Below are 12,062 nucleotides of genomic sequence, written 5' to 3' on the forward strand. Positions count from 1 at the left end.
TTGCTGGATTAGTTGCTGTGACTTCATTAGTTCTGTACTGCATATACAGGGGACTAACAAATTCTCACTTTCAGTTCTCCCAAAAAAAAAATAGAACTCGCTTTCTTACCCTGACATAAGATGTTTGGCATCTTAGAAAATGACGATTAGACATACTGATGGATGTCTAAACATGATACACAAATCACGAATTACCTGGGCAGGTGCCCTAAACACGAACATTTCCTTTCCTGATTCCCCCCTATCTTTCCCAGCTCCAATACCCCTATCCTTCCCATCTCCAAACTGAAACATAAACTCTATATGCACTTGTACCAGATTATATGTCCCTAGCCGTTGCATAAAAACACCAACTTGAACTGAAATTTGCTCAGATTTACCAAACAATTTTGTTTCTAAAGGTATTGAGCCTGTATCCTCTCCTTGTTCTCCTCCCACCACAGCTTTGCATTCAGCTCTGCAAACCTCTCGCGGCTGCAATGCAAAAGCAGCCATCCGTTCGTTTTCGTTATCAGTAATTGAAGCAAGAAATCGTTCGTGTAGTGATTTAGAGAAGCGTTGTTGGGCATGGGCATGACCTGAACCGGACGCGCCGCAGCTCCCTGCTGCCGTCGGCGAGCTCCCTGACGGTGATGTACACGCCGGGCTGGTCCTGCATGATCCACTCCGTCACCTCCAGCTCGCTGGCGTTGCTGATGGACACGTCGTCCCGCGACGCGGTGGTCGTCCTCGCGGCGTCACCGGCGCTGGCGTCGGAGGCCGCGGGGCTCTTGCCGGCTGCTCCGTTCTGGCGTTGCTGCTGCCGCTGCTGCTGGTGCCAGGCCCGCTCGGAAGGGTTGGACGACGACGGCGGCGGCGGCGACAGCGGGCGGAAGCTGTGCTGCCGCGCTGCGCCGCCACCGCCGGGCTGGGGAGCCGGCCGCGCGAAAGCGCCCCAGCTGATGCTGTCCGGAGTGAGGGGAGCCGGCGACGGGCTCCCGATCGCCGAGCCCACCTGGGATTGAGAGTAAAACGATTCCCTCTGCAAATGGACGCAACAAACACTGCTGTTACTCAGCTTTAATCGCTGCGTGATTTGGAAAATAGTAGTGGTACTTCCTCCTCCGTTCAAAAATAGTATACGTATTTTATTTTTAAAAGTCAAATTTTGTATGTTTTAACTAATATTTAATCAAATTATAACAATATATAGTGTAAAAATTATATAACTAGATTCACAATTTAAAATAATTTCATACTATATATATATATATATATATATATATATATTTGTAACTATAAATAATATATTTTATAAAAAAATTAATCAAAATCTAATTTTAAAGATCGAATTAAAATAAATAGGCCTACTATTTTTATAGGGAGGGAGTATTAAATTAGGATGCTTCCCAGAATTCTTGCCGTTTCATGTTGGCACTAAAAGAAAATCAAAATAAGAAGATGACCAATCTGAGTACGTAGTGAGAGTGAGACAGGCAGGGAGTGGCTGACCTCGCCGTCGTCGGAGCGCGGCGCGGTGGGGAGCACCTGCCGGCTGAGGCGCCGCACGTTGTAGAGCTCCATGATCCGCTCGTTGTTCTCGCCCCACCACTTCTGCGCTTGCAACTTGTCGTACATCTCACGGCTGCATGCACGAGCATTCAAGATCGGTCGGGTGGATATGATGCAGTCATGTTGATCGATGGTGCATTGCAGCTGTTGATCGGATGAAAGGACAACCTGAAACGGATGCGTTTGAGGTCGTTGCCGGCGCCGCCGGGGAGGGAGACGAAGGTGATCTGCACGCCCGGCTCGACCTGCGCCACCCACTCCCTCGCCTCGCCCTCCGCGCGGCCTGCCAGGTCCCACGCAGGGGTGGAGCTCGCGCTCGATGCGCCGCCGCCCAGGTACGTCGCCGGCGGCACCGCCATGTCGTCCTGCACCACGCCCGGCCGGTAGTAGCCGCTGCGGTAGAGGGAGGTGGCCCGTCCCCTCGGGGGCGGCGAGCCGCCGCGCCTGTGGTGTGCGCCCTGCCGGTGCGTGCCGGACAGCTTCAGAACCATGTCCTTCAGCTGCACAGTGCACACGAACAACCAATCAATCAGCTGCTGGATTGTACGATGAACTACGCAGGAAAGTGACATTTAACATTCGCGCATCAACTGCAGCAGGATCTGGACAAAAACATGGAATCGAGATTCTTACACCTATATCGTAGCACCCCTTGCGTGATTGCATTTCGCAAGAAAATCATCGGCAGTCAGACATTCCCAAGCTACGTGCGGTTCATCAGCCAGTGTTCCCAAGACAGCATCAGACGTCACATATTTCAGGGAAACTGACTGCTCTGTTATTCTTAGACAGAGTTATGAACGATGTATGTTGATTTCAGGTGATTTCTGGAGTAGGCTTCCATTCAAATGTATTACTTTAATTTGGGGCAGAAAGCATCACAATTTCCTTAAGAAGTCCGCATTGCATTGTCCTGGGAAAGCACGCAAAATTGGCTGGTTTCCAGCAAGATTCTGTTCTTCTTTCGACCTCATATATACCAAAGAAGTTTTCGACCGCTCGCAACTACTGCTGCCTATCAACTTGCACCTATCTGCATTATCCTCAAGGTCTTTGGTTCTACAAGAACTTCAACACATTTGACCTGCGTTGCTGCTTAACCTATCATTTTGCACTTATGTGCATTAGCCATTAGGTCTAGGCTAATCTCTCACTAACATTCAACACCACATTTTGCATGTAGTGCCACCGTGCCTGTGCAGCTTCTGTAGTATCTGTTTATTATGGCTCCGGTCCAGTATAAAAACGGCGAATCAACGGAGGGCAAAGCGTCCACCTGAACGGGCTCCGGTCAAATACGAATGCTAGATAATGCAGCTGTTGCCACATTAGGGGTCAGGCAATGACATTTTTCAAAGACTGTGTTGTACTCTAGATCCACTATTTGACCTATACCCAATCAGTTATGAATCTCTATTCAGTTCAGACCGCAGAATGTCATGCTGCTCACACATGAGGGAGAAAATTTGCAAAAAAGCATAAAGTGCTTGTGATTGTTGGATGTGCAGCCATATTCTGGTCTGTATGGAAAGTTCATAACACAGCATACTTTGAATGCAAATTACTCCAAGATTCAACTGCTATAATTTTTTTGTCTACCATTGGATTGATCTTTGATCATCTTTGCAGAAACCAAAGAAACAAGAGGTGATACGTGAATGTGCTATAAGACTCAGAAGCATGGTGATAGAGATAACCAAAATGCAAGTAGGATGGAATGAAGGACGAAGGGTGATTACAGCAAGCTGAAGCAAACAAGAAAAGAAAAGACGGTGGCAGGAAGTTCTATTTTGGAGGTGATGGTTGCGGTGCGAACAAATTCATCGTGAGCAGTGATGGTTTTTTGGTGTCTAAGTCTTTTTTGTTGGCGTTAGCTAGATTGTACTTTGCTCTCTGTAGCTACTGTTTTGGCGTGATGCATTTTCATATTTCATTTTATCTTTTTCGGTTATGAACTTGTTGTTTCAAGACACCTAGTAATGCTTGGTTTTATTATTTGAAATCAGGGTTGATCCCCACATCTAAAAAAATGAGTGGAGAAAATTCAAGGTTGTTTCCAAAAGTTGTACTATGGTAAAGTCTTATTCTAACATGAGGTGATAAAATAAACTACAGAACCATTTCATACGGAGGTGCAGTTAGGGCCACTTAAAACAAGGATGGATTCTCTGACAACATTTACTTTACTTTATCCTCTTTTCTGCTTGATGAACACATACTTCTGAGCCTGCTGTTTACTGACTTGTATGTTTCATCTACAGTTTAGTTATCCCCTTTGGTGATATCATGCATCTTTTTAGGCCTGGCCTCTTTTTCAAAATTAAAATAAATTGAAGATCCCAATGCTTGGATTCTTGCCTTGCTTCTGGGTGCAAGCAGCTAGCAATGCAACATCCCCATCCATCCAGATGATCTCTTTTGCATTTGCAGGTTTGCAGTTGCACTGCACCCCGATCTCTCCTTTTGAGAAAGCAGGAAGAACCCATCCTTATATCAATGTCATCTGAACATATATATATGCACATACTTTACTGTCCCAAAAGAAAGAAAGAAGGAAAATATAGAAATTAAAGATGTGCATATATATAAGGCCATAGGAAGGAAGTTTGAGCTCAAAGAAAGTTTCTTTAGCACAAAAGAACAAGGGAGTAGTCCATGGCCACACTTTGTGGTGTTGGGGAAGGAAGAATTAAACACTAGACAATCACAAAAATATACTACATGACTTGCTTTCCTTTGTTCCGGGATGAGGATCTTTCCCCAAGGAATGGGAGGGAAGGAAAGGAAGTGACACAAAGTGAAAGGTGATATCTACCAGGCAAACCAGATCCTACACTATCTGCCCACTATCTTTGACCATCTTGTCCAGTCCAGTTTGAAAATATTACTGTACCCACTTAAACCAGCAGGGATATGATTACCCTGGTTCAGTCAGTAACGCTTATCTACCTTAAGTCTGAATGTGCAGTTAAGTAAGAACTGTCTAGGACTTGGAATGGAAGAAATTGGACAAAATTTCCCTGGATTCTTAAACCAAGTTCACTGATTCACTGGTAATGAAAATGTCGAGTATATATTGAGTCGCCTTCTTCATCTACGGAACTTTTACATGCCTATGGATTTTCAAACTGTACAATTCCCAGCCTATTAAATTGAAGGTGTAGCTCGAAATTACTTCTACGGGAGTAATTTGAATTTGGAACGCTATAGTATCTGAAGTTCTGAACTCGGGTTCGAACAACGGTCGTGAACAGGAAAATTAAAAGGCGCGCTATATACGTGCACTATGCCCTTTGAACTTAAAGGCACCTGGTGATCAGATTCTTCAAGCATAGCACATAGTAAGTGCTCGCATTTTAGCATATATTAACAAAAAGAGAAAAGAATGGAACTTGCAGTGGCCTGGTGCTTCGCTTTGCCGAAAGAGACCTGGCCGATGCGTGTTCTTCTCTTTCGCTTTCTTTTTTCTTCTTTGTGGCAGAAGCAGAGGTAGCCAAGCATCCCAACTCTTTCTTCTTTGATGATGATCTGATCCGATTAAAGCAAAAGGAAAATTCTTTCTACTCCAATGGATCGGAGTGGTACTACTAAGTTCTTTCTAGCGTTCGCCGATGCTTATGCTTGTGCACAAGCTAGCTGCCGGAACAAGAGAACAGCAGCAGCAGCAGCTAGCTAGCTGCCGATCGATCGTAGCTATCTATGGCCTGCATCGATCGGATCGGATCGGGCACAAGAAGTAGAGCAGACTAGTAGAAGAAGCTGCAGCAGGTAGATGGAGCCCACGGCATGCTGCTGCTGTGCGTGAGCTGTAGCTGTAGTGCACAGGATCGACGCCCACAGTCTCATGCAGGGCAAGGATCGGAAAGCAAAAGAAGCTAGCCTGCCATGATTCGGTCTGGATGCCGACACGCGGGCCGTGCATCGATCCTCCATGGCCGTCGGATCAGATGCATGGAATGGAATGGACCCACATGCTTGCTCCCGGCCGGCCTCGGTAGCCGCGACCGCCGCACACCACAGGCTCACTGATGATGATCCATGGCTGCGCGGCCCCGGGGGGGTCCAACATGCCGCCGGCTTCGGGGGCGCCGCCAGCGAAAGTGACGCCACGACTCAGCCTCACTGATGACTAGTGCCGCCTATGTCGGCCGCCGCATGCACCAGGCCACACCTGCTTCTTCATTATAATTAATCATCATAGCAAGCCTAGCTTTAACCTCTCTTTTGTCTACTTAAACAAACCTCTTGCGCATTTCGAATTTGAACTGAAATGCTTCGAGTCTAGTTGTCAACTCTAAACTCTGATCCACCTCGCTCGATTGAACGAAGGAAAGAAATAATATCCATCTACGAGGACGCACTGTACGTAATCCTAGGAATCGAAAGATGCACGCACATGTGTCCTCCTACTCCTGCGGGCCACGGTGATCATCTATACGGTGCAAGAAACAGGAGAAGATCGAAACAACTTGCAAGAGGAAGAGTAGTAGCTAGCTAGCTAGCTAGAGAGGATGCAGGAACGCACCTGGGAGGTGAGCGACTTGACGGGGTCCCTGCAGGTCGGGGTATCGCCGCCGCCGTCCTCGCGGCCACCGCCTTCTTCTTTGACGCACGCGATGCAGGCCAGCATCTTCTTCGGTCTTAATTTCCTCTTGCTCTCTGGCGTCTTCTCTTCTTCGATCACCACTAGCTAGCTATATATCTTGCTGTATATCTCTCTCTTCTTGAGGCTTCAGATAGTGACTCCCTAGCTAGTGTTGGGACAGGAAGAAGAACATATATGTCTTGGATCGATCAGCGGTACTCTCTCCTTAATTACTCTGCTGCTGCGAGTGTGATGAAATGCTCTCACCAGCTACTCCACTATATAGGCAGCTCCTATACTGTATAGGAGTAGACGGATGGATGATGGTGGAGTAGTAGCCTAAGGATGGATTGATGGCCTTGGAGTGTCCAGTGGCCTCAGCGACGAAGCTCAGCTGCTGCTGGCCTGCTGCTGCTGCTGCTTTAGTAGAGAAAGAGAGAGAGAGTAACTGTTGCGGTAAAAGGAAAGATCCTGTAGAGAGAGAGGGAGAGCAGCTAGCTGAGCTGATGAATGCCCGATGCATCTGCTCTGCGGGGCTGCGTGCGACGCGACTCTGCTTTTGTTTTAGATGGTAGGGTGGGGTGGCAGTGCAGGCCACAGCCATATTTGTTTTCATTATAGATCGTGAAAAACAATATTTTTATAAGTTAAAGTAAAAATAAATAAGTAGTAATTTTTTATGTCTGGATTCAACAATCTATTTTCTATATTGGCATAATCATACAATCCGATTGAGAGTAACTTCACTAAGCTTTTACTTTATAAAAAGAACAATATGCCAATAAAGGTCGGGTGGTATTTACTCACTAGTGTCATTACAATCTCTCAGCGAACCATTTTTTCTCGTCTCTCTCCCCCGACGTGCCTCCACACCTACCATCCCTCCCCTTCGCCCAAGGAGAAAGGGAGTTGCCTCCCCGTCAGCCGCTATCGCTAGTCACTGTCACCCACGCCATTTGTGCCGCGCCTGTTCAGTCGCTTTGCCGTCACCCCTATGTGGCATGCTGCTGCCAAGGAGTCTGCCACCACGCTCTCTTCTTTGGCTGACCACCTTCCCCTTCCAGATGGTCATCTCCTTCGTTGGAAAGCTTCCTCCCTATGCTCCGGCCTTCTCTCCGTCGTCGGTGCCTCTCTCTCTCCTCCGCCAAGGTCTGTCGCCTCCATGAAGCCCCTCCACACCACTAGACCGCTCCTGAGCTTCTCCGCCTCAGCAACACCTTGTTGGGCTCCTCTGCGACATGTTTTTTCTCGTGCACACATCAGCTTCCTTCAGGACCGATGACGGCTAAACCGTCCACGGGAGCCCAACGCCACTGTCCTTCGGTGCTCGCCGCCAACCAAGTTGCGGCCATACCCGCTAGAAGTTGGGCCTGCTGTTGAGTTCACCATCACGCATTGCCTCCTCCAGTGTAAGTCAACAGTCGCGTCGACCAACAGTTCACCGCTGGGGAGCGCGGCCAGAGCAGCCATGGCCGTGCTCTGGCTTTGTGCCACCGACAAGAGGGACCCATGCTCTAGTCGACCAATCAAGTGAAGCTAGGGCCCACCGTCATGGTAGGGACTGGTCAGTTGTGAGTAGAAATTATTTTAGAGCTTAATTTAATTAGAAAATTCTAGAAATTCAACTCTCTTAGAATCTAGTGTGTCAAATAATCCTTAGCTTTTTAACCATCAACTTTCTACGATTCAACTTTTCACAGTCTAAAAATCAGAAACTACTTTTAAAATTCGCAGCTGAAACAAATAAAACCTAACCGCTCTCCTCCCTCCAACGCTGCATTGGTCGATGGATAGATCGGTCGAGCCGGCGCTAGCTAGCTGCGTCTGCCTCCTCTCTTCTCCTCTCATCCCCTCTCCTCTTGTGCTGCTTGGTGACCAGGTCTGGTCGGCCACAGTGCGCCGTTGCAGACCTGTTCTTTTGTCTCCCCGTTCGTTTCTGTGCGTGCTCTGATGGATGGATCCCTGCTTGGCCACTACCTCTCTTTATTTCTTTTGGGGTTTGTACTTGCCAATGTATGGACTGATGCACAAAATACTAAGTGCTCGATGAAGCTGGAAAAAAAAAAAAGATAGAGAACGAAATGTTGAGGCCATGAGAGCCAATGAAGAAGGTTCAGATTTCAGAACAGAACAGAACAGGGGGTGATGAGCATGAGCAGACCGATCGAGCTAACTAACTTCGCGTCCGTTTTTTTTTCACATAACATAATAAAAGAAGATTTAAAAAGTTGAACTAATCATTTTTGAACTTATCAATATTTATTTATGAATTTATCAATATTTAACACGCTCATTTAATTATGGAAAAACTATGATACTTTTATGCATGCACATAATTTTAATACGTAGATAACAGTAATACGAACGTAACTAAATTTGTTTCATATTTATTTGAGTTATGCATTTTAGATTTTTTTTAATCGATTTATCAATATAACTATTATTCCTTTCGCTATTTTTTGAAGTTCGCAAAAAAAAATTATACATACATATATGTATATGTGTATATATATATATATATATATGCATACATATATACATATAAGTACACACATACGTATATATATATATGTATATATATGTATATATATATATGTATATATATATATATATATATGTATATATATATATGTACACATATGTGAGTGTCGGTGACACAGGAACCAGGAATCCCCGAGTCCCGAGGTCAGGACAGCAGAATGCCACATGGCGGCTTTCCTCGCGGACCATCTCCCCGAGGACCAGAGAAGAACCAGTTCCGGGAGAGGTGCTCTGGGCCATGAACAGTGTTCCCTGAGTACCTGTAGTTCCCCGGTGACCCGAGAAGAGACAGTTCTGAGAGGAGTGCTCGGGGCCATGAACAGTGGTCCCTGAGTACCCATAGTTCCCTGAGGACCCGAGAAGAGACATATCCGAGAGAGGATGCTCGAGGTCATAAACAGTGGTCCCCGAATACCCAGAGTTCCCGAAGGACCTAAGAAGCCCCTTGCCGGTGGACCCCACAAGGGCTCAACGGTGAGGTGTCGTTTGGTGAGAGATCTGATGCTGCATTTAAGAGGGAGCGCGGCCTGTCACTTCCAACCACTCCCCCCACGCCAGTCGTACTGAGTACGTCAGTCGCTGCAACCGCATGGCAGAGGGCGTGGGGATATTTAATATGACGGTTCCCATCGCACGTCACCCTGCGGGGCCCATGAAGGAAACGGCTTGGAGATATCGTCGCTGGGCTTGAGACGCGTCGCCTGCCCCCCTGCTGTGTCAGGCCTGTTCTGACCGGGCGGGCATGCGGGGCAGTTCGGCGTCTGCCCGGTGGGCCCTCCCTCCTGCACCTGCTAAAGTTGGGCGACGGGACCAGCCGGAGACACATTTTCAACCCTGTAACATCAACATGCAGCCCCATAACGATTGCTTTCTATTTATGGCTTATGGGGACTAGTGCCTCCGTTTCTGGGCACGCCAAGCCTCCCCTAACAGGATAAAAAGGGGGAGGAGTGCACTTCGCAAAGAGGCAGACTTTGAAGAGCAAGGAGATTTTACGAAGCTATGGGAGAAGCCAAGCTAAGCAGAGGATCACCAAGCTCGAAGTAAGACCGAAGCTCAAGACTTAGATAAAAAAAATCTTGTAATACAGAGATCCAGAGAAAGACATTCCAAAAGCATTAATAGCATATCATACATACATGAGTAGGGTATTACGCCCCGTGCGGTCCGAACCTGTCTAAAATCCCTTGAACATTTACTTTCACTAGCTGACGATCATCCATCCCGCCTAGATCTTATATATTCGCATTAAATCCACATACGAGATAGATCCAGAATCAACCCCCTAGCCGAATCTCAAAGAGGTCCCACAGGATCCCCGCTTGCGGTGTTCATCATGATAGTTAGCTATGTCATCTTTACTTATTCTTATTATTAAAATAAGAGTAGTAAGTACTTCCTCTGATTCGAAATAAGTGTTATTTTAGATATTGACATGGTCTTTAAAATACAACTTCGACGATTACTTTCTGTTGTAATATATTAATAAAATATAGTAAAAATATATTATTATAAAAATATTTTTAAGACAAATCTACCTATACCATTTTCAAATATCCAAACTCAATACATAAAAAGATATGTGTATTTCTTTTGAGCTCTGTCTTTGAAGTTGAATTTTGACTAAGGTTAGCTCACAAAATGTATTATTTATAGTTAAACCTATATAGTTTGAAACCATTTTGAATTGTGAAGCGAGTTGTATATTTTTTATGTACTAGATATTCTTATAATTTGATTAAATGTTAATCAAAATACATAAAATTTGCTTTTAAAAAAATATATCTATTATTTTTAGATGGATGGGTAATTTATAGTCAAAGTTTAAAATAATAGGCTATATGTAATTAAAATAATATTTATTTTAGATTGAAGGGAGTAGTAGATGAGGCCAGCAGCACCATTCGATGATTAGCAGCTGAGGTGGGTCTTATGATGCAATGCATGATACCAGTGCAATCATTTGCATGCACAAAAGGGTTGGATAATTACTACGTACTCCACTTATTATTCCTGCGTGTGCGCTGCCTAACTTTGCCAATAGGGAGTATTTGTATTCCTTCCCGGTTTACATTTACTCTTTGTGTCTATTTCGCAATGCTTGTCCCGTCCATGTATGTATATCCCTAGCTAGTACAATAGTATAGTATTTCCTTGCAGTTTACATTTCCTCTGTACAGTGGCTGATTAGGCCTAATTAAAGTCTTGTTTAGCAAAGATCAAGCTCTGAGATCTATATATGATTTAAAATTTATATGATAAAATAAAATAATTTAAATATATATTTTTAGTCTTAAAAAAAAGATGTCTCAATAAAAAACTTTCAAATTGCTTACAATTTAGGTTAAAAATTTATAGAACTAACAACGACCAATTCTAAAAATTATTGAGAATAGAGCTCTATCAAACGGGTGCTAAGAAGCCATTGATACTATTGATCGGCGACGTGGAGTTCACACGCCGCAAGAATGATCTAGGGCATTCGATCGATGGTTAGCATAACAAATCGTCGATGAGGCTAGGTGCTCGAGTGAGAGAATGTTTCAGGTACATGTGGTCGGATGGCTGGTCTAGCTCCTGACCTTTGTACATTACACTGAGAAAACCAGGCGACGAGCCAAGCTACCATATGTACGGATGGATCATGGTCGTCGACTCGACCGACGGCCGGCCAATCTCCGGCCGGCACGCCGCGTGGGCAAGCAGTAGTAGGCAGTAGCAGAACATCAGCCGGCGCGACGATCGACGGACGGAGAATGGAAGGCGGGCCCCGCCGGAAGCACCACCCCCTCTGCGTCCGACATAATAATGCTCAGGAATCTGAATTGGCGCGGCGCCCCTCTCTCTCTCTCTCTCCGCTCTCCGGCCGGCCGGCCGGCCGGCCGGCACAGGAGGCGCAATAATGCCAGTACTGTCGCTGCACACCGCACGCACGAATGCCCAAGACATGCATGATGAGCAAGCAAGCATGCATGCATTGCACACACGCATCAAAGCCGCGGCCGGCATGATGCATAGGGATCCTCCCACCCAAACGCCATCGCCATGGCCCTTGACCAGCGGCGAGACGAAGGTAGCTGCCGGCCACGTCGTCGTAACGCCACGCTTTGCTTTGCAGCGCGCGGCGATCGATGAGTCCATCTGATACTGATTTGATTTCCCACCACCGCGAGGCGAGGCAAGACTCGCCATGCGCGCACCGCGGCTGCTTTGCTTTGAGCAGCCAGTCGCTGCAGGCATCGGCTCACCGGAAGAAGATGCACGGATGCATGGAAAGGAGCAGACCGGATTGTTTAATGTCTACCTATCTACTCCCGGTCGTCTCTCTCTCGCTGTCTGTCTGCGTGTGGTGTGTGTGCAGGTGTAGGAGGATTCCATCGTCGTC

At 46.2% G+C, this 12,062-nt stretch overlaps 1 protein-coding gene across 1 annotated transcript; it reads right to left on the reverse strand.

The window, feature by feature from the left end:
* Positions 1-48: 48 nt before the first annotated feature.
* LOC133914976 (protein Brevis radix-like 4) lies at positions 49-6,647 on the reverse strand. Its single transcript, XM_062357951.1, has 5 exons — positions 6,077-6,647; positions 1,720-2,051; positions 1,492-1,624; positions 579-1,021; positions 49-474 (listed from the first exon to the last, which is right to left on the reverse strand). The coding sequence occupies exons 1-5, from the start codon at positions 6,179-6,181 to the stop codon at positions 396-398; spliced, it is 1,092 nt and encodes a 363-aa protein (XP_062213935.1). The 5' UTR covers positions 6,182-6,647; the 3' UTR covers positions 49-395.
* Between the last annotated feature and the right edge of the window lie 5,415 nt (positions 6,648-12,062).

The sequence above is a fragment of the Phragmites australis genome, chromosome 4, assembly GCF_958298935.1.
Source record: "Phragmites australis chromosome 4, lpPhrAust1.1, whole genome shotgun sequence".
In the NCBI taxonomy this organism is placed as follows: domain Eukaryota; kingdom Viridiplantae; phylum Streptophyta; class Magnoliopsida; order Poales; family Poaceae; genus Phragmites; species Phragmites australis.